The 22,940-nt window shown below is 46.5% G+C and overlaps 1 protein-coding gene across 6 annotated transcripts in view; it reads right to left on the reverse strand.

The window, feature by feature from the left end:
- Positions 1-508: 508 nt before the first annotated feature.
- The window catches only part of FRMD5 (FERM domain containing 5), a 321,532-nt gene continuing 299,100 nt past the window's right edge, over positions 509-22,940 (reverse strand). For 2 of the 6 annotated variants that reach the window (XM_025918906.2, XM_086710564.1), the window contains 7 exons: positions 20,205-20,293; positions 17,109-17,172; positions 16,199-16,290; positions 13,506-13,580; positions 12,869-12,937; positions 11,645-11,751; positions 509-4,216 (listed from right to left, as the gene is read on the reverse strand). In XM_025918906.2, the coding sequence (XP_025774691.1) occupies positions 3,639-4,216; positions 11,645-11,751; positions 12,869-12,937; positions 13,506-13,580; positions 16,199-16,290; positions 17,109-17,172; positions 20,205-20,293 (1,074 nt within the window). In that variant the 3' untranslated portion in view covers positions 509-3,638. Of the gene's footprint in view, positions 4,217-11,644; positions 11,752-12,868; positions 12,938-13,505; positions 13,581-16,198; positions 16,291-17,108; positions 17,173-17,762; positions 17,850-20,204; positions 20,294-22,940 lie in introns of all 6 variants that reach the window. The other 4 variants (XM_086710563.1, XM_025918907.2, XM_025918905.2 and 1 more) reach the window with 4 other exon arrangements.

The raw sequence follows: 22,940 nt of genomic DNA on the forward strand, positions 1-22,940 counted from the left end.
CAAGATCTCATGCTCTACTTATCGAGCCAGCCAGGCACCCTGGACCATCTTGGTTCTACTTTTGGCTCTATGTAGCCTTAGGAAAAATCACTCCTTGGTTTTCCTCAACAGAAAAATGAGGTCCAATTCATCTCTAAAATCATTCTATTATTACAGTTTCCACGTTTTTAGTAGTATTTATTTTGGGGGAAAGGTCAAGGATGATAGATGGATATAAGCAAAATGACTATTACTATTTTTTTTTGAGAGAGAGGATATTAAATAGGCTCCATGCCCAGTGTGGAGCCCAACCTCATGACTATGAGATCATGGCCTGAGCCAAAATTAAGAGTTGGATGCTTGACTGAGGCAACCAGGTGCCCCAATAAAATGACTATTTTAAATGATTCTAGTCATGAACAGCAGTCAGCTGTATAAATCCCCCTGGTATCCTTTTATCTCTGTGTTGGTAACTTTAAGGAGGAAAAAGGGAGACCAGTTGTAGGTTAAAAAAGAGTCCACTCTTCAATGATATTTAAATATTTATTTAAGTTTAAAAATAATTTTCATGGCACCAATGATTTTATGCTAACTACATACTGCATATGTAGAAAAAAGTACATTGCTTTGAAGGAAAGTATAACTTAGAATTTTTGGCACACGAAAGGTTTACAACTATACTTTTTAATGAAACTAAGAAATTCACATTTGCAGGTAGTTTACCTTCTACTGCTTAAAGATGCAGTACACTATTCTTTAGTAAGAGTTTTATTTCCTCTGATGGATGAAGCTATGGAATCCATTGTTTTTTTCTACAATGAGATCAAACTAATTTTGAGAGAAAATGGGAGACATAGTGGAACACAGTAAAACCAGGTTAAAAATCTGAACAATGTTTAACGATGGGGAGATACCAAAAAGACTAGTCACCAACAAAGGAGGTTTGTTATTCAAGCGCTACTTGAAAAGCAAATTGAAGGAAATTTTACTATCTGTATTTTCTGGGGTAAGCCCTGGAAAAAAATAACCCAAAAGTTTCTGTTCAGAGAGCAAAATCCAGCTGTTGGAAGTGGTATGGACTACTGTACTGTTAGAACTCTAGACACAAGTAACATACCAGGAAATGGAATATTGTATCTCTCTTTAATGTGAATATGAAAGGTCACTGTCAAGGTTATCACTCACTGCATAGAAACACCATATTCTACAGACTGAGGTAGGAACACTACACTAAAAGGTAATCTGCTATGTTGCATAAGACAGTAGATATCCAGGTTAAAACCAGCCCCCTATCTCCTGACAGCCTTTTCATCTCTGAGTCTACTTTTCACTTCAGTCCTGTGCTAAATAAAGCCTTCCTGTGTAGATGACAAGTGGCAGTGGATAGTTGGTTCTAAGTGATCCCTAAGTTTTACTAGGATCTCCTTCAGTTTGTCTTGTCACTTGGTAAATAGATGTTTGTAATTCTGCCCTAATTGTCGCTGGTATGGAAATGATCAGACATTCCTCTTCCATTCTTAGCTTCTGGTGGAGTTTTAGCATTTAAACACTTGATCTTGCTCATCTTGGCATCAGTTACCTCTTTGCTGGTTGGTTGTTCAAGCACCCTTTAAACAAGCAACCCCAGTGCCTCCACTGGGAAATGGTCCTGGGCCTTTAGCAAGTCAGGAATGGGAGCAGAGCCGACCCCCTTTCTGCTAACATACTGGTAAGGAGCAGTTTTATTGTCTAGATTGGGGTTGGCAAATTATGGCCTGTGGTCCAAATTCAGCTGTCTTTTTAAAAATAAACTGTTATAGAACACAGCCATGTTTCCTTGTTTATGTATTACCTATGGCTGTTTTTGTGCTATGATGGCAGAGTTGAGTAGTTGCCACAGAGTATGGCCCACAAAACCAAAATAAAAAAAATATGTACTATCTGACACTTTACAGAAGAAGTTTGCCAACCCCTGGTCTAGATGAAAGGGCATTTAGAATTGTACAATCCACTCCCCCCACCCTGTACCCCCTGTCAATTCCATGTCTGTTATACTCTGTACATGGACATGATTCTGCTATTTCAGGGGACAAATTAGGGGAGAGCAAATCTTCAAGTGACTCATCCTGTTCTGCATTTGGGGCTGCCCAACATCACGTGATGTTAGCAGCCACTCCACTATTGTGTGGGTCCCAGGAATATGTCTACGGACTATCCTTAAATAAGTCCTCAGGCCCCAGATGACTTAGAAATCTCTCCCTGAGATGAAAACGAGATCTTGTATGTGAGTGGTTGTTAAGAGTTGCAGAGCTTGGGCCTTGGACCCCACACTCACCCTTCACATGCTATGCTTTGCATGCTTCCACAGCTTCCCTCAGCAAGAATGGCAAATACTTTCCTACAACTCTTATTTTCCTGATGCAGAGGATGACCCTAGGGGGCAGTATTTCTACATCTAATTGTTGGTTTCTGCCACGTTTGCTTTCTTTCTTTTGTAGGCATCTTTTAGTATGCCTATTTAAAGAAATCCTTTTCTTGGTCCCTTCCAAGGCTCTTTGTTGATCTTGGAATTCTCTTTTCTGAAGCTTTTCATTCTCAAGATTAGTTTCTTTCTTGCATCATTTAGTTCATCAGGCTCTATTTTCTTAACCCATAAAGTAAAAACAAAATATGAATTGATAAGAAAATAACATCTTGTTAAAATATAAATTGAAATAGTTTTTTTGGGGGGGGGTACAAAATAGGTACTGCTCTCTGAATCTCAACAGTTTCTTAGGTACCTAAGTTCTCGTTTCTGTTAACTACACTTTGTCCGACATTTCTGACAGTCTTATCTCAGGCACCACTGAATTCAACTAATGTCTCTGAAGCACTATAAAAATCTTGAGGTTCTTCAGGAAAAAAAAAAATCAGAGAAGTCTAAGTTCATTATATAAAACTCATGGCGATGCCCACTAGGATCTCTAGTCTAAGGGGACAGACTTACCCCACCCCTGCTGCTGCTGCTGCGGTAGCGGTGGTCCCTTCAGATGCCCACTCTGCTCAGATTTGAAAAAAACAAAAGGAAAAGAAAATCCAACTCAGACCATCATAAGAAGCAACTTTCCATTTAATCATTCTACATGGATGTTTACTTTTTTCAAATCTCGTCTGGCAGGAAAACCTACAGATAGTTCCCATTGTCCAGACCCCTGGCCTGTGCTGCTGAGGCTGCACTGATGAGCCTACTGGAGCCCAGTAGGAAAGCTCCCGCACAATACAGAAGACGACAGCTCTCTAGTCTTCAACTAGTGTCCCATCTGCTAGGTGACACTACTGCGATAATCCGTAATAGTAAAATAAATTATTTTTATTTGATACTTTCAAAATAATACACATCTATGAAAAATCAAAATTCAAAACCAAAAATTATCCTGCAAATCGGGAGGATGAGAAACAGAGTCGCTGAGCCTTTCTTGGAAGAACCTCTGAAGGAAATGAGTTTTCCCAGTTTGTTTAGATAGGGCATGAGCCTATCCTCTTTTTCTTCTGGGAAATGACCCTCCTAGGCTGTGGACTTTGAGTCATGAGAGGAGGACTTGGTACATGTGCCGATGGTTCCGCGATGGGTCCCATTGCTGGGAATGGGTAGCCGGGCTCCTTGGTCCACCTGGCTAGTTATTGGGAGGAGTCATGCCTTCTCAGGTGTCAATGAGCAGGCTCACCACTGAGCGGATTTTGCAGGCAAACCATCGCCTGAGGGGACAAAAGTATTGATAGTGGAATTGTTCAAACTCGGGGGTCTGGCGGATATCGCGGAAAAAGGCAATGTCAAGGTCAGACTCGGTAAGGATGATCAGGAGGAGGAGCAAAACAAAGAGGAGTCCCATGGTCACAAGGAGCAAACGGAGGACACTTAAAACAAACTTATTCACCTGTTCCTCCTCTGGCCTGCCGTGCCCCTGACACAGGGCCCTCAGCTCTCCCCCAAGGGCCTCCACCTCTGTAGCTGTTGGAGTGCTGGCTTCAGACTCCTTCTCTTCTTCGATGCTGCAGGTGGCCCCATTGATCTGCCGGGAAAGCAACATCAGCTCCAGGCTGTGCTCAGCCACAGGGGTGGGCAGCACACTGTCTGCAGGACTGTAGGCTTCGTCTGCAATCACGGCGACTCGCTCATTGCTATCTGCCCGGCTGCTTCTCACATGAGGCAGGAAGGTGTCCCCGTGGGAGGAGGAACGCACTGGCGTGGAATGGGCACTGTCCCGGAGGGACTCGAGGCCTGGAAATGCAAAAGGAACGTGAGAAGGCTTTCTGGGTCCCTGTGCACACTTTGCTGTCTGGTGGAGGCAGCACCCATTCTGTTTTATATGGTAACTAAAATCTTGGAAGGAAGCCCCCCTGTACACTTCACGTGACAGTGGCTGCTGCATGCTGTTCTGATGTATCAGGAAGAGGATACGAGAAGCAGCAGACATCAGAGGGGCCATGGTTGGAGGTTTTTTTCTTTTTACGTAGGGTTTTGGCAAGATTTGTCAAAGATTCTGCCTTTCCTGCTTTTGACATCAATTGAAAGACATTCTGAATTGCATACCATCCCTGATTCAGAGCTGGGGCCACATTTCAGGGAGCTCAAGTCTCCCTCTTGGGCTGAGGATCTTAAGAGGCAGGAATGGGGAGGAAAAGACTGTTTGCCTTCACTAGGGCTCCTGAAATACTGATTCTGGAGCTGAGTGCCCTTCTAATAACCCATCATGTACCTCCTTGAGTTCATGAGGTCATCTTTTGGATTTCTGCAGTTGTGCTCTGTCTCTTCAGCCTCCCACTTCTAGCTGTCCTAATCTTAGGGGACATTAAAACCCTATCTGCTCTTCCTAAGTGGTTTCTTTTTTTTTTTTTAATGTTTATTTTTGAGAGAGAGTGTGCATGTGCACATACACATGTGCATGCATGAGCATGGGAGGGCAGAGAGAGAGGGACAGAGAGAATCCCAAGCAGGCTCCACACTCAGCACAGAGCCCAATTCTGGGCTTCATCTCATGACCTGGAGATGTGACCTGAGCCGAAGTCAATAGTCAGATACTTAGCCAACTGGGCCACCCAGGCACCCCTCTTCCTAAGTGTTTTCTGATGGAGAAGGGGAATAGCCCTTGGCTAGTGGCTCCTTTTTTTTACTTTAGAATGAGCTGGGTCTACTGTAGGCTGACACATCCCCTATCTTTACACACTCCAAACTGCAGCGTGGTCTCTGAGAACATCTTGTTGGGTCAGGGTGGAAATTCTCTTACAATGGTCAGGAGAAAGTGTTCTCCGACCCCCTAAAACTACCCATTATCTCTCTACTTTTTCAGATGGAACATTTCTCTCTTTACAGTGCTCAGCCTCTGGTAGCAAAAAAACAGGAGGTGGTTACTCCCTCAACTAAATAGTAGCCATGGAGGCTAGAAGATGTGGGCCTGGAGTCACTGAGTATGGCCCACATCACAATGCTCTCGAGGAAATGGCTTCTTGTTTCAGGTTCAGTGTCTGCATTTTCATTCCTGGCTATCTTTGGGGTGCCAGAGTGGCTCTGACTCTCCCTGCCTTTGCGGCCTATGGTAAGAGAAGCCAGTTCCCTTCTGTTGCTCTGAAATTGACCCTGAATTGCTGCAGACTAGATCAGATTCCCAGCTATGTAAAGGCTTGACCAAATAAGGGTTGATTAGGGCTAGCTTCATAAGCCCAAGGGTCTCTCTCTCACTTTTTGAATGTTGATTTATTTTGAGAGAGAGCACAAGCAGAGGAGGGGCAGAGAGAGAGGTAGAGAGAGAATCTCTGCACTGTCAGCCCAGAGACCTATGTGGGGCTTGGTCTCACAAACCGTGAGATCATGAACTGAGCCAAAATCAAGAGTCAAATGCTTAACCAACTGAGCCACCCAGGCGCCGCTGCCCTCCCCCCCCTCCCCGCCCAAAGGTCTCTCTTAAAAGGTGGCAGTAACCTTTCAGAAGTAGTGAGTTGTGTTTGGGTGTCTTGAGTAGCCATTTGCTCCCAGGCAGTCTGCCTGCTCAGCCTGCTGGAGCCCATCGACACAGTTAAGGATTCTCCAGAGGAACAAATCCTGGGATTGGTTACAAATGTGGGGTGGGTTGGGGCAGGAACAGCAGCCCCCTGCTAGCCACCTAGTCTCCCCATCACCTCACCATCAGTAAGTATATTTGCCACAGCTTTCAGCTTCTGCTTTCAGAAGCTCCTCATGGTCCTGGTTTTATTTTTTCCCCCCTTGTGCTAAAATCTTACATTTGTATACTATTTTAAACTTTTTTAAGTGCTTTCATTTTATCTTTCCACGAAGTAATGAAAGCAAGAGGTTACAGAGCTTGCCTGAAGTCATGTGGTTGGTTGGTGATGGCAAAGGTAAGGATGGACTCCAAGCCTCTTTCTATTTCCTGGTGCTAATGATCATGTAGTTGGATTCTGGGCCTGGATGAATTAAGTCAACATCTTACACCTACTTTAGATTTAGGTCCCAATTGCCCAAGAAACTGTTGTGAAATAATGTGAAATTAAGAGCCAGCCCCTTGTTCCAGTGCTCTTGATGCTCCTTTGATCCTTTCCCCCCAGTTTGTTCCCCTTATTCCTGCATTTGCACAAGCAGCATGAGGAATATGAACCTGGGAATGTTTAATAAGTTCCTGATAAAACAAATCTTGAGGCCCTGATCACACATGTGTTGGCTCCTCTGCTCCTCCCTCTCTTCCTTCCATTTTTATTTAAATTCTAGTTAGTTAACATACAGTGCAATATTGGTTTCAGGAATAGAATTCAGTGATTTATCACTAACATACAACAACCAGTGCTCATCACAAGTACCCTCCTTAATGCCCATCACACATCTAGCCCATCCCCCCATCAACCCTCAGTTTGTTCTCTATCTTTAAGAGTCTCTCATGGTTTGTTTCCCCTCTCTTTCTCTTTTTTCCCCCCTCCCATATGTTCATCTGTTTTGTTTCTTAAATTCCACATAATCCTCATACCCTTTCTAGAGGCTGTCCCCTCACAAAGACAGCTATGACTGTCAGATCTTCCACAGTATGACCAGCTTAGCTGCTGAAGCCACTTCGGTGCATTTCAGCTTAGCCTACTATTCAGCCCTAAGCTTGGAGGGGAAGGAGAGAGGCAAAGGCTGTTAGAGAGAACAGATCAGAGGGACACCAGAAACCACATTATAATAAGTTGTTGGTGCTCTCAGTAAATAAGATAATGGAAATGTATGCATTTCTAGTAGACTGCTAGACAAACAAAATTACTCAGTAAATGTTAGTCTTCTGTTCCCTCAACAGACCTCACCTGTATGTATGTCAGACTAGTCTTGTACAAAACTTCAGGTTCACTAGAAGTCACCACCCACCCCAACCCCTTCATCAAACCTGTTACTGTGGGATGGAGAGGGTGGGTACCGTGGGTGGGTGGGATCTGGCAAATGGCACAGCAAAACAGAGGATTCTTTTTTACCTTGGATATGTTCCAGCTGCTTGCCTTGCCCAGAGGTGGCTCCCTGTGGGCCAGGGGACACAGTGGTCAGGAGCCTCCCCTGGAGCCGGGGCCCCATCCTCAGTATGCGCACACTTAGTGGCCGAAGGCAATGATTAGTCAACCGGAGCTGAACTCGGACTCTGGTGTGAATCTTAATCAGACTCTTCCCCATGGTCGCCCAGGAAAGCAGATACTTCTTCAGTGGAAACCAGCTGATCTCTTCAAGGAAACCAGCCAGGCAGAGGAGATACAGAGGCAAAGGATGGAAAAACAACTAGGGACAAAGGATTTTTGCTGACCTCATGCATGGCAGCTCCTTTACAGTGCCTCCCGTGCTGGAGAGAGGATGTCAGCTCTGGAGACAAAGTAGGCTGAGCTTCAGGGAACGAACAACTCTGAGAGGCTGACATTATCAGTGGACTGGATTCAGTCAGAAGCACTTAGAGCCATAAAAAGTAATGCTTCTCCAGCAATGTGGCTGTTTCCTGGAGGCCTGTGTAAGGGCCCCAGACTTCTCAGAGTCAGGTGTAGAGAGGGCAAAGAACAATCCCACAGGGTATGGAGAATCACATAGTTCCAGAAAATGCAGGATGTGAAGTTATAAAGACATTTGGCTTTGGGTTGGGTGGCTCTGAAGTGTGAGGTGTCAGCTCTGGGGCCAGAAACGGAGTGTGTCCCATCCTCTGCTGGGCTGTACACTGTTGGGCCTTCTGTTGCTGAGCCAACCCTCAGGGTGCAGCAGATAAGAGGAACCAACATACCTGAGCATCCTCTCTGGTCAATCCTGTGCTAATAACATGTGGTATCTCAGCATCCCTGAGGGCAGAGGGGAAGGCCAAGCAGTGTGCAGTTATCTTCTTAAGGATCCCAGCTCATTGGAATCACATAGTTTCATTTGTATTGTAGTGTTATATTGTTTTTGCAATTTTCCCATTTTATTTTTATTAAAAACTTTTTTTTACATTTATTTATTTTTTGAGAGACCTAGAGCACAAGCAGGGGAGGGGCAGAGAGAGGGGGGGAGACACAGAATCGGAAGCAGACTCCAGGCTACGAGCTGTCAGCACAGAGCCCGACGTGGGGCTCGAACTCACAAACCGTGAAATCCTGACCTGAGCCCAAGTTGGACGCTTAACTGACTGAGCCACCCAGGTGCCCCTGCAGTTTTCCCGTTGTTTTAGAGATAGTAAACAAATATTTCCCTCTGGAAAAGGCAAATCATTTCTGTGATAGTATGTGCCATATGGACTATATAGGAAAGACAGTCTCTGATGGACTATGAACCAATTTCAAATGTCCATAACTTCCTCGGAGTTTTGGTTAGCACCCCTCTTCTGAGGCCCCCATCATGCTGCACTCAGCCCTTCCCTGCCTGGTTGGGTGGACAGTGAGGGTCAGCTTTGTTTGCTGGGTGCTTTAAAGGCAAAATCCCTCTTGAGAGATGGTGTAGCTCAACTCTCTGGGAAATAATCCATTCTTTATTTCCCCAGGCTTGATAATCCCTGACTGATAGAGTAAATTAAATGCTAAAATCATTTTCTTTTCCCCACACCCAAACCAGATGTCCATCTGCCTCTCCTCACCCTGAGCCTGTTAGTGTCATTCCTGCTGGGGCAGTTCTTAGCTGCTTCTGCCTGTGCCCTCCCGAATCTACTGGGTTCCAGGCTGAAGGCCATGACTGGGGATGAAGGCTGTGCTCGTCCACAGGCAGCCTCAGGCGTGGGGTGTAAGCAGGAGTTTGGCTCCGAGTAGCATGTGGGAGCCTGCTGTGCTATAATTTGCCAGGTGTGAAGTTCTAGGAGGCTGAGATTGTGAGGGTGTGCCTTGGCCCTAGAAGTCTCTGCTTTAATAGCTTCTTTGGTAGCCTTTTCCTGCTGCATCCTCCCCTGGCATTTTACAAGCAAAGAGGACTATTTCAGATGCTGAAGAGCCTACTGCTGCTGCAGTGGGAGAAGACAGGCAGAACTGGCTGGGAACTGAGGCAGCCTCATAGCTTGTCTTGGGGGAGCTTGAGGACAGGCTTCCTGCCTTTGAGTTGTTCTGCCAACCCTGCTTTGTGGCTACTACAAATGTATTGTATTCCCACACGGATAGCCTCAGTCTTCCCTTTTCTGGGAACCTGGGTTTTACTGGACATTCTTCCATATGCTGGAGAACAAATGCATGAGGCTCTTCCCTATACCTGCATTAGTGCCAGCTTCCTTCAGAGGGTGACCTTTTCTCTAGAAGGACAGCTGTCCTGACTTTTTGCAGGAGCTTTGGGATGAACCTGGTGGCTTTAGACCTCAGGATGAATGGAAAGAAGGGCCACAAGGAGAGGAGAAAGTTATGTTTCCTCAAAAGAGAAGAAATTCATTCTACTTTCCTTAGATGAACACCCCACAAGAAGAGGGTCAGAAAGAACTGTGCTCCATTCTCCTGCTCAACCTAAGACCAGAGGAAAAGCCAGGAGGCTGTGTCTGATGACAGACCTCAATAACTTCACACCTTGCATGTGATTATGCTTCGTAGTTCATAAGGCACTCTCCCACATCCACACTGCACTCTAGGGTGGGGGCAACAGGCTCAGAAAAATACATGGTGAGCTCTGATTTGAATCTCACCTTTTACTTCCTGACCAGGCCTCTTTGCATTATGCTTGCTGCCTGTCTAGTAAATGCTTTAATCTCTATTAAAAAAATTTTATTTTAATGTTTATTTATGAAAGAGAGGGAGACACAGAATCCGAAACAGGTTCCAGGCTCTGAGCTGTCAGCACAGAGCCTGACATGGGGCTTAAACTCACAGATCGCGAGATCATGACCTGAGCTGAAATTGGACACTTAATCGACTGAGCCACCCCGGCTCCCCAGTGCTTTAATCTCTTTCAAGTACTTCCATGTACATCAGCTTCCTTACAACTCAATGGGGACACAAGGAAGGTATCCCTACTTTACAAATAGAACAACTGGGGCACCTGGGTGGCTCAGTCGGTTGAGCGTCCGACTCTTGATTTTGGCTCAGGTCATGATCTCACGGTTCAGGAGTTCAAGTCCCACGTTGGGCTCTGTGCTGAGGGTGTTTGAGATTCTAAGTAAATAAATAAACTTAAAAACAGAACAAAACAAAAATCAAAAAGAACAACTAACATACTCAAATAATTAAGGTACTTGATGTGGTTTCTCAGCCAGGGTTCTCAACCCCTAGACTGTAGTTCTATACCAGATTTAGGTAATGCAAAGTCAGGGACACATAAAATCCTAAACACAAACCCATGATCCTCACAGGGGAGCAGCGGAATGATGTCCTTCCTAACCTACGTGGTTATTTTCATTCATCAGCATTCCCACAGAAAGGGCAAAAAGTCTTCCTTCCCCACCTTCCAGGATAGGTTTGAAGCAAACCTGCTGCTGTTCGCTGCTGCTTGAGATCTGTGGTCCTACAAAAACATCCATCTTTGGGAGTAAAAGCACTCGACTTATACCTATATCCAGCCTGGGGGCAGGTCAGTCAGTGACAATGAGGCCAATATTCTGAGAGTCTCCTAACAATATTAACTACCCAGGGACTAGAGAGGTATCAGCCTTAGCTACTGCAATATGTAGTTCAGTGAAGATACACAGACTTTGTCTCCCTGCGCCTCCCCCCGACCCCACTCCACCCCACTGCAGCCTCCTCCAAAGGGAGGGAAGGGTAGAGAGAGGTGAGGCATGTTAGATTTCCTGAGATCACATTAAAGAATTCAGATAGCAAGAGGAGAGCTTTCTACAACTGAAATAGAAGGTGGTAGCAAATACTGGAGTGCTTCAGAACCAAGAGTTTTTCATTTCTTGGTTAACTGCCTCAGTCACCTTGATTGTTTAACCTGTGGAGACTGGTCTGATCTGAAAAACAAGTGAAAAGCCTCTTGATGGAAAGCAATTTCAGAACTGCAAGGAACCTGGCATATGCAACATACATAGCCTCCCAGAGGTCTACCCCAACACTCTCAGATCTAAATCCCCTCTTGGACTACAGCTCAGCAGGGCTGGGTGGGATTACCCTTCACCTGAAACCTAGCTGGTGTTCCCATCCACTACACAAAACCTTCTCCGGTCCATTGGAGAAAAGTGCTGCTGTCTCTGCTGCATTCACTTCTTTTCAAGGTCCCTGAGAGGAACGGGTCCAAGTCAAAACTTGGAGGAACGCTGTGGTCATCTCCAGAGCTTTTGCTCACCTTCCATGATGGAGATGTGAACAGCTCTTCTCCGGGTCCTAGGGACACTGCTCAGCCTTGGGCCATGGGTTATGGAGGGACAGCTGCGGCTGGGAACCATCCCTGCTCTGAGGTTAAATGAAAAGAGAACTGTGTTAATTCAGTGCACACAACAGATGGGATCAGGACTCAGAGTTGAGGAGTAGCTACTAGAATTGCCTGGCTCTGTTAAGTTTGTTTGTTTATTTAAAAAAATCTTAAAACTTTTTTTTTTTTTTTGTCTTTAGTCCCTGGATCCCCATCAGAGACACTGCTTCAAACTCATCCACCTCCTCATATCCCAGACCCACCTGAACCTTTCTTTAGTGCAGCAGTGGTGCCTCTCGTCTCTGGGCAGGATTGTCAGGGAGTAGAGCCCCAGGACTCCTGAAAATGTGCCTGAAAACCCATATGGCAGCCTCCTCTGACTGCTGACAGAGACTGCTGCTCCAAGGGGTGCCGTGTGAAGGCAGTAATAATGCTCCCATTCCCAGAGGTCAAGCTGGTTGATGAACCCTAGCTGTCCTGGCTAATATTCTTTCTGGATCTTATTAGGTTTAGGAGATATGCATGATGTACAGTTATACCTGAAGCAAGGATCTCAAAACTATTTTAGACCTAGTGAGACAGGACTGTGGGGTGATCCCTGGCTTTCTGTAATTGGTTGATTCCAGAAACAAGGCAATCTTGCATTTTGGACATGCCCTCCGTGGTCTATGGCCACTTTTAGGATTTGGGAGGACACAGAGAAGTATCCAGGAAGGTGGTACTGGGTACTGTGCCCTCCCTCGTTCTTCATCAAGGCTCAGGGATACCAGGGTTAGACTGTTCCCCATGCTTTTAATGTTTATTTATTTTTGAGAGAGAGACAGAGCAGGACAGGGGCAGAGAAAGAGGGAGACACAGAATCTGAAGCAAGTTCCATGCTCTGAGCTGTCAGCACAGAGCCCGATGCGAGGCTCAAACTCACGAACTGTGAGATCGTGACCTGAGCCGAAGTCGGACACTTAACCGACTGAGCCACGCAGGTGCCTAGACTGTTCCCCATGCTCTTAGCTGAGATGGGGAACTTTCCTATCGTGTTCTCCTTTCCCTTTTGTGAGCCATTGTGCCCAGAGTGGTCATAGTACTGGAACTGCTGCCTTTTTGGAGATTCTGAGATCTGAACTGCAACTCGTTTTGCGGGGGAAGTCCCTGGCAGCCTACCTGTGTATTTCTGGTGGCTCCCGTTTGATCTTTGCACTCGACTCCATTACTTCCTTTGCAACTCGGCCACTATAAATAGTATAATAAAACAAACAGAAAGGGATTAGATGGTGTTCCAGCACTGGGCTCCTGTCTAAGATTTCAGATACTTTGGATGACTGGGCAATGGCCATTTTGGCCTAGTCCTTCCCAATGTTTAGGTCACTGAAAAAAGCTGGCTTGCTAGGTTAAGTTCTTACATGTCCTGATAGCTTAGCTTAGAGAACTATCTCTGGAGTCTTTGGTATCTTCCATTTTCATTTAGAAATGATTGCTCATTGTCCAGCATGTTCCAGAAATATTGCAAAAAAAAAAAAATCTTTAGACAGACATGAAAAGAATCACTGGTACAGTTCTTATTTCACTGCTGTTGTGAGGGCAGAAGAAGATATATATTTTAAGCCCTGCAGACAAACTGTGGCAGGGAAGGAAAGAAATAGTCAAAGGGTTAGGAGACAAGGAGAATTGGATAGAAACCTCAGGCTTTTTTGGAGGTTCCCAGTTCCTTTGTTCTCAAGGATAAGGACCACTGAGCCACTGTTCTCCAGAGAGGGGTCTAAAAATAGGTCCATAACAGTTACTTACTGTCACTATTTACCTGTATCGAAACCGGCTCCCTTTAAAGAATAAATTGCTGCTGGACACTGTGCGGACTTGGCTTGACTTCTCCAGCCTGCAGCAAGGCAAAGTCCAGTGTGACAGATGGCCTGCAACTGCTTCATGGGCTAAGGCAGCGCATTCCCAGCTCCTTCCAAAGGCTACTTGAGGAAACTCTTCAGGAAAAGGACCTTCACAGTCTGGCTTGTCTCTGACTCTCCTTTAGGACCTGAGGGTTTGCTCACAGCCTCAGTGCTGGGGACAGTCATGTTGAAACCCATTTTCATGTCAGGAGAGCGAGGGCTCCCCAAGAGTGCTTCATGGGGTTGGCCAGGGGGACTGAGAATAAATGTTAGGGGTGATGGCCTGGGGGAATAATAGAATGCTGCCTGTCAAATCGCAGGACACTTGTTAGCAGTATGACCTTGGGCAAATTTCTTTTTCTTCCTTAGTTTTAGTTGTTTTATCTACAGGATGACAGAGCTGGGACTACTTGACCTCAGGAGTCCCTTCCAGTCCTAGTATTTGATGATTCCATGTCTGGGTAATTGTGGGCAGAGGAGAGAGTAGGGGCTGCCCTCCCTATTCCATTTCCCTCTTGGAGAGTCCTAAAGTAGGTTATCATAGTAAAGACTCTAAGAAGTCCTGAAATGGACAAACTAGCTTAACTTTAATACAAGTTCCATCTTTTATTTGAACTTGGAATCATCCCTCTTCTCCCAGAATACCTATTAATATCACTTTCAAGGCTGTGGACAGCTGGTGTGGAGACTCTGGAAGACCATGGGCACTGTAAAATATCCTCTTAGGTGACTTCTTTGATCCCAGATGGCCCTCTCACCCTTAGATAAAGGAAGGTGAGCAGAGCTGCCCAGAGTGAGGCCTCCCAACCCATCTGACTCCGCTTACAACATGCCCTGAGGTGCCTGTAGTGCTGATCTAGCCAGGAACTGATCTGGGTCTGAAGCCTCTGTCGTGAGCAGGCAGTCAGTATGTAGGGAGTTGTCCCCAAAATCCATGAATAGCAGTTCCTGGGAGACCATGTGCACCTGTCTCAGGGCTCTGTGAGGCTGTAAGCCTACTTGCCCTCCTGCCTGAACATGTCCTTGAGTCTGACCCGGCTTCTTTCAAAGCACTAGGCCAAAGGCAGTGCCAGGGATTTGTGTGTAAAACATGATCAGAGTGATGCCAAAGTGGCTGCTGCTAAGACTTGGCATAATTGGGGATCTGACCCAGGCTAGAGGCTTTTAACACTTACTAGAGAACATCAAGTAATCAGTAGAAATGTGAAAAACAGCCTCAGTTTCCAGTGTGGGTCTTGGTAGGGCTAGTTAGGTGTGGGGATTTGTTAACAGAACGACTCAAACTGAATTTGGTCACAGGTTCAGAAGCACAGTTCTGTTCCCATGACACAAACAGAAAAACAAAGGTCTCCAAAAATGGTGCTGACATGTTTTCTTGGCTTCTCTCAGACAGCCATGGACTGAACAAGAGGGAAATTTGACCATGTGGCAGCCTTTTCTGAGTGTCCTCTTCTTTAAATGAAAGAAGCCGACTTAGATTATAATTCAGGCTGCCCATTCAGTTCATCCCTGATTCTGGTATCAAATGCATAGAAACTATTAAGCAATTCAGAAAGCCTGACCAAGAAACAGCCTCTGGAGCTGTGGCCCTAGATGAAGGAGGCCCAGTTCTGCCAGCCCACACCCCGTAGCAGCCAGCAGGCAGCAATGCCTTTCCCTGGGGAGGAGGATGGTGCCCCTCTAGCTCAGAGCAGTTCTTCAGGGTCCTGGAGGTTACTGGAGGGAGAACTATGGCTTGTCAGAGGCAGAATATACCACAAACTTTGTCTTATGTTTTCCTGATTAAGATCTAGCTTATTAAATCATAAATCATTGCATTCTATTTTAAAAACAAGACCAAGGGTTTTAGTGAAACAGTTATCTGCCATCACCCCAGTTTCTCAATGGGCTATTTATTTGTTCCCTAATGCCTTTATAACCACTTTCTTAATCAAAGAAAATAGCACAGAAACCTCATATACTTTATAAATCCTGTGATAATCCAAATTCTTGCTTTTGCCCCAAAGCTGACTTTTCACTAACAGACAAGTCCTTGCCCTTCTTCCAGCTACCCCACTCAGGCTCCTGGGCACTTGTTCTGTCACTGGCACTACCTCTGGCAGTGGCACACTGGGAAGGTCTGGCATCAACCCCAGCTCAGCACTAGGGCACCCACTGGGGAGCAAGCCCCAGAGTTTCCCCAAGGCTTAGGGAATTGCCCTGGGCTGCACCTGCTGCTCCTTCATGAAGCGTTGTACTCTGGGCCTTCTATGGCTCTGAATGGCTCTGCAGGGCCAACCTGATTCAAGTCAGGTACCTGTGAGCTATTTTTGGCCCAAGCTTTGCCCTGAAAAGACCCCTCACTGCTTTGCCACTGGGAGCTGTGCAAGGATATCACAAGGTAGATCCCTCGGGTATCTCTGCTGAAACACATTCCTTGCCCTCAGCTCTATCCATCCTGGGAGTACAGACATCCAGAAAGGGGTCTGTTTTATTAAGGAGTGCCAGCCTTGTCATCTTATGTCTCCTTTCTCAGTGTTTCTCAAATTTTCCTGCCCATCATTCCTCTAAAAAGTAGCTTTTATGACTCTGGCTCTGATAAAGATAGTCCCCATCACATGTGTCCACTCACTTGTAGAAGGCTTGGTTCTCGATTCCACATTTCCAAAGGTGCTTGCATGCTTCTGGAGTTGGAGCAAAATATGTGAGAATAATTTTCTTTTCCTACAAAAAAATCCCACATAGAAACAGCTGAGCGCAGGTGGAGAAGCGAAGGATGAAGTAGGCCAGGACCCTGACCCCTGGGCTGTCTGAGGGCTCCCCAGGACTTCAGGAAGAGGTTTCAGATAGGGGAAGGGACTTCCTGGCAGCTGGCCAGTTGGACGAGAAGGCCTGCAGGACCCGCCGGGGCAGAGCTCAGTTCAATGACTAAGTTCACACTGGGCAGGTCCAATCACAATAAGCCTCAGCTGCCACAGACTCAAAACCAAGAGAGCCCTCCCCAGAGAAAGTGCTCCTGTCGTCTGCATTAACTTCCTTTTAAAAAGTTGTTGGGGCGCCTGGGTGGCGCAGTCGGTTAAGCGTCCGACTTTAGCCAGGTCACGATCTCGCGGTCCGTGAGTTCGAGCCCCGCGTCGGGCTCTGGGCTGATGGCTCAGAGCCTGGAGCCTGTTTCCGATTCTGTGTCTCCCTCTCTCTCTGCCCCTCCCCCGTTCATGCTCTGTCTCTCTCTGTCCCAAAATAAATAAACGTTGAAAAAAAAAAATTTAAAAAGTTGTTATCTTGGAATGCTCCTATAGAAGCAAAAGAACCTTTCACTGTCTGCATTTCTTGGAGGTATGGAACCTCCGGGTGTCACTAGCATCCCTGAGGAGGTCCTGGGCTCCAGGGCCTGGCCATTTCTCCATCCCTCACCTCCAGGTCTCTGCTTCTCATTCAGGTGGCTTAGTTCTAACCTGGATATGCCACTTTGGTTGAGCCCTGGCCATCAGAAACCACCCAGTGCCCCAGCCCTCCCTGAAGAGAAAGAAGCCAGCACTCACCTCTTTCTGACTTACGTATAAATAGAAAGTCTTTCCTTCAAATTTCAGCTTGGTCACCTCATTCCTACAAGCACAAAGAGAACACCTGTCACCTTGTCGTGGGCTGCTTGTTCACAGCTAAGTCTCGTAGATGCACAGCCCACCCTGACTGGAAGGGGCTCCAGGCACAGACACAGTTTTAGCCAAAATTAGAACTGAAACAAGACAGCAGCGCAGTGGCTTTAGAGAACAGTTGCTGAAACAGTTCAATCCACAGTTTTCTGGTCAATCACACCATAATAATAGGGTGATAGGAGGATTTCGGGCTCATCAACAGTGGCTGTAAAAGGGAAATGTTTGTATGGGAAGTAAGTCTAGGTTGAGAGGTCCCGGGCCATTTCAGGATTTGGTTCATAATGCAGGTGCATTATCTGGATGGGATTGTCAAATGTAAGATGCCACAGGTAGCTGATGAGGCCAAAGTTCAAGATACAGCAAATAATGAAAAACAATGCAACCAGGTTCTGAGGGAGTTGAGTCTTTCAGGTGACTGTGCCACTGGATGGAAAATGCAGTTTAATGCAAACAAATGTCAAACGATCTCAGGGAGGGGGGCAGGGCAACATACCAAAGAGAGAGAACAGATTACATGGAACAGTCATGCAGCGTACTGACCAGGAAAGGGGCTTAGGGGTTTTTGTAGAAAAATCCTTGAAGCCACCAGCCCAGTGAATGGCTGCAGTAAAAGAGGCAAACAGGATACTGGGGTACGTCACCCGCGGGACAGACACAAATCAGAAGAAGTGACATGGTTACTGTACATGGCACAGCTTAGACCTCACCTTCACATACTGCTCTCAGCCTTGGTTACATTTACAAAAAGGAAAAATGACAGGGGTCTTAGGCGGATGTCCCTGAGAGCCAGAGAGCTAGGCCTTAGGATCAATCACTCCTTACTTCTCTTCCATTTGCCTGACATAGCTGCCCTTTGGAGCCTGAAGGCCCTCCCATCTCACTGGGGGTGGAGTCCTTATTTTTGTACCCAACTGGGACCCCCAAGAAGGTCTGATCAGGCCTATCTGTCTCCACTTCATTTCTTCCTCTTTGTAATTTCTAGGGAGATTTCCTCAATATCTTAGGAAGTAGCAGAAAGGTAGTGAGAACCACATACCCAATTTACTACTGGCCAAAACTGAGGGGACAGAGGAAGGTCACTTGTTTCCTGGAAATCATGGGTGAGTAAGTATGAGAGCTCACAACTCTGACTACCAGTTCTGAGCTAATACAAGCACATGGTATACCTTCCTTGTTTGATTTCCCTCCCAATCAATCAGTCACCCTCATACACATACAGAATACAATAAATATCAATTGATTAATATGGAAAGGAACACACCGATCATCTAGGCTTCAACAAACCAGATAGGAAAGTGGGAGAGTTTCTATTGGAAGTGAAGTTGGGTTTTATATCTATTATTTTAAAATTGAGACACAATGAAAAGCAGACTTCCTGAAGAAGTGTGATATGAGAGAAGCCACAGAATGAAAAGTTTGTGGGAGAATCAGGTGAGCATCAGGGCTTCTGGATGGGGAAGGATACTTTAGGGACTCCAGGTCCCTGAACAGGTGTGTCCTACTTGTTTCTAGCTACACATGCCTCCTACCAGGGACCTCATGAGACAGGCGGCCTGGTCAGAGTGTGGGCCAGGATCTGGGCCATCTAAGGAACATCAGACAACCCAGCTATATCTAGGAAGCAAGGGTTCCTCACTGGGAGAGCGGTGCCCTGACCCTACTCATTGTCTTTTTGTGAAAAGTATTTTGTTGGACAGCAGACCCCAAATCCTCACCATTGTCACCCAGAGAGCACAGTGAGTGGGCCAACTTCAGAAGGCCTAGCAAACAGATGCGTTGGGGTGTACCCTTTTACTCAGTGCAGCAAACTGCCTTGTGAAGTGGCTGTTTTCCTGGGGGAATGGGACCTGGGTGGTCATGTCTGGCGGTGGGGGGCAGTTTCACTAGCACTCTGGTTGATGATCAAATTACCATTGTGCACAAGAGCGATGGGGTTGGAAAGGTGGCGTTTGTCCACAAGCTTGGTGGGGGAGCTCAAGAGGACACAAGAAGATAGACACCTTGCAGCAAACCCCAGTAGAGAGCTCGCCAGGAAGCAGCTTTGTCCTCAGATTCCCCATCAGCTCTTCTGGAGAAGGCAAAGGACTGAAGACCAGAGCAAGCTTCCCCAGCCGAGCTCTGTTGGGTAAGGTAAGCCATTTGTTCAAGCCCATGGGAGGAGTTGGCCAGCTTAGACTCGGCAGTCTAAGGCCGAAAGGTACAGAAATCACAGGGGCTTAGTACAACATACAGCATGTTCTGATGAGGCTGAAAGATGTTTGCATGGTCCAGAAAAGGGGCCTCCAGGAGAGCCAAATATCCATCAACAAGCCAGTCTGTGCTGCATCGGCTCCCAGATCCATTTAGAATAGACCCTGAACTCACAGGGTGGAGAGGAAGCAGTTCAGAGTAGCTTCAGCTGAGGTAGTGGCTCTTAGCTGCTAGAAATGGGAGTGGAGGAAGGGAGAGGGGAGCAAGGGTGGGGATGTGACTCCTGGAGGCTGAAGACACCTACAGCCTAAAGAGGGACAGAAGGGAGATAGAGCAGCATCCATGCTTGTGCAGGCAGTGCCCAAAGTGGGGCTTGGCCCACGGAGGGTGCAGGATAACTTCTATCTGCCCCAGGGGTGAGCCCCTCCTTCTTTAGGCCAGTGGGTAAGGAGGTAAGCACCCATGCGGATGCAATGGCCCTCAGTGGGGGACAGTCCCAAGGACTTTGCTTCCCTAACATTGGCTGCAGCCCCAGGTCTTTCATCTTACCTAGAAATCACCCTCCACACTCTTTGTCTCTCTGGAGAGACTGTTGGCTCTCAGGAACACCTCTTTGGAAGAACAGGATCCCTAGGCAGAGACCACTACCTCGATCAGTTATCATTATGGACGCAAGGCTTTGGAGAGGGCTCAGAACCATAACTGCCCAATCACAGACAAAGGACGTGGGAACCATAGCCCTCCCCAGTTGGTGACGTATAAAAAGCCCATTTTGGAAATGAAGATACTCACCATTTAATGAAGTGGACCCTCTTGTTTCCTTGCAGAACGACAAACCCAAAAGGAGTGAAGGCCAGAAATGCAGCATTTCCTGACACATCCTGCAACACAGAAAGACCTCTCATCAGGATGACATAGGCATGTAGGTGAAAGGGCGAGAAACGCAGTTGTTCATCAGTGATACAGGGGTAATGTTTGGGAGTAGGTCACAGAGGGAGGAGCACTTGGATATAACAGGCAAGCTACTCACCTTCCCTAAGCCTCAGTGCCCTTAAATGTAAGTTGTAACTAATCTTAGAAGGCTGCTGTGAATATCCAAAGAGAATGGCAAGCCCTCACACATTGTAAAATGGTGCAGTCGCTTCGGAAAGTAGTTAACTTCTTCAAATTGTTAAAAAGAGTTGTTATACGGCCCAGCAGTTCCACTCCTAGGTACCCAAGAAAACTGAAGACACACATTCACACAGAAACCTGGATGTAAATGCTCATGGTAGGATTATTCATAACAGCCAAAAAGTGGAAACAATCTAAATGTCCATCAACTGATAAATGAGTGAAAATGTGGTGTATACATATAGTGGGATATTACTCAGCAGCAAGAGGGACGCAGTACTGATACCTGCTATAATGTGGATGAACCTCGAAAACATCGGGCTAGGTGAAAGAAGCCAGGCACAAAAGATCACATGTTGTAGGATTCCATGTGTATGAAATGTACAGAATAGAATAGGTACATCTACATCCACAGGGACAAAAGATTACTGGTTGCCAGGGCTGTGGGGAAGGGGAGATACATAGGGAGCGACAGCTAATAGATACAGGTTTCTTTTTTGGGGAGATGAAAATGTTTTAAAGTTCGTGGTGGTAACTGCATAACTCTGTTACTAAAACTAAAACTACTGCATTACACACTTTAAAAGGATGAGTTTTACCATATGTGAGTTATATCTCAAAAAAGCTGTTGAGAGACAGAGAATGAATGGCGGTTATTATTACAATGGCCCTACACACTGGGCTCCCTCACAAAGTTTAGCTAAAGAAAAGATATGAAGCAAGCAGCTATGGGGAATAGCCACGGTCAATCCTGTGGTGCCTGAACCATCAAAGAGGCCTCCTGACCACTGGTCACTATCAGTTTGTACTGGTGACTCTCAGTTTGTAAATACCAGGCTTGAGGTTCTGCCGAGCCAAGAGGGGAGAAGCTGTACGTCATGGCTGTCTCACATAGGAAATGAGCGCCATGAGGGCCAGGCTGGCATGGGGCACAGAAAGCAGGTTGATGGATTGTGCTCTCTCTGAGGAACTTTCTTTGCGATAGGGACCTGAGGGGAGAAACTGCTCTGTCAGCGTGTGAATGTGCTCAAGTGGCCAGAAAATTATGCCAGGATGTTGGTCAAACGTGCATGTAGGACATTTGTCTGAGCCATAGCTCATATGGTGCAATAGGGTCAGGCACCTAGTATGAGGCATCCAAGTGGGGGCTATGGCTGTCAGGCTTTCCTAGTTTTTCCCACTTTCAAGTTTTGGCTTCTTGGCATACATACTCAGTCTGATCAGGTCTAAGAATAAAAAGCAGGCCTGGGCAGGGCCCCATGAGCCTTGACCCAAAGAAGAAATGCAGTTTTGTCTTAAAACTCTTTAGAGTCAGGTTCCGGGTATGAACGTCTGGGCCCAGGGAATAAATTAAGTATATGTTTTGCAAACATTTCCACTTAATGTATTGTTAGTATTGTCCTTTCCTCAGGGTCTATTGTGACCCCGACACTTGGCTGCAAGCACAATGTCCTTCAACCCAGGGGCAACAGCAAAAAGCTGTTTAAAAATAACCTGAATGGAGATACTATGAAGCCACAGGGCTGGTTTTCCTCCTGCCTGTCATCAGTCCTTGGTGGTGGTTATTAATACCTGAGTGCCAGCACTGCACAAAAACATGGTCCCTGGCCAGGGCACCCATGCTAACCCAGCAGGTTTGCCTATGTTGGATACATCTGCCCACTGTGCAGGCAGGACCCAACAAAGTCCAGGAAAAAAGAGAGAGACTTGAGAGGGTGGAAGCCTTGCCTTATTCATAATCACAGGACAGGCTCCAGGAAATATTTATCAGATGAATGTGTAAGACAAGGAGGTGGGCCAGAGGGGCTGGGGGTAGGGGAGTACACATGTGAGCAAAAACAGGAGAGGAAGGCACAGGTGCAGTGGAGGTAGGGAGGGCAATTTACAGTGTCTTACAGTGTCTAGGAAAGGCCTAGAAAGAATGGGTGGAAGGATGGAAAGAAAGGGTCAGGTCAGCAGAGGACTGTGGGTGGCTAGAAATCCTGGGTAAGGAATAGGGAGGGGAAGGGCCTCCACCTGCTTCTTGCACTCCTGACCCACGCGGGTAACAGGGCAGAGGAGCACCTGTGCCGTGACCATAGCGTCATGGGTCCTGTGTCAGGCCACGCAGACCCAGGCTCTGGCTTGGCCCCTCACTGCCTGTCCCTTCATTTTTCCATGTTTCACATTCCTCATTGTAAAATTAGGGTTGAGAACACTATCTACGTCTTAGGTTGTGCTTAGTAGGCACTCAGTACATGCTAGGGGTCGTGTTAATATGAGTTTGTTGCACTTAATACAAAGTCTTTTTTTTTTTTTCCAACGTTTATTTATTTTTTTGGGACAGAGAGAGACAGAGCATGAATGGGCGAGGGGCAGAGAGAGAGGGAGACACAGAATCGGAAACAGGCTCCAGGCTCTGAGCCATCAGCCCAG

Source organism: Puma concolor, chromosome B3 (assembly GCF_028749965.1).
Source record: "Puma concolor isolate L17-30 chromosome B3, mPumCon1.1.hap2, whole genome shotgun sequence".
Taxonomy (NCBI): domain Eukaryota; kingdom Metazoa; phylum Chordata; class Mammalia; order Carnivora; family Felidae; genus Puma; species Puma concolor.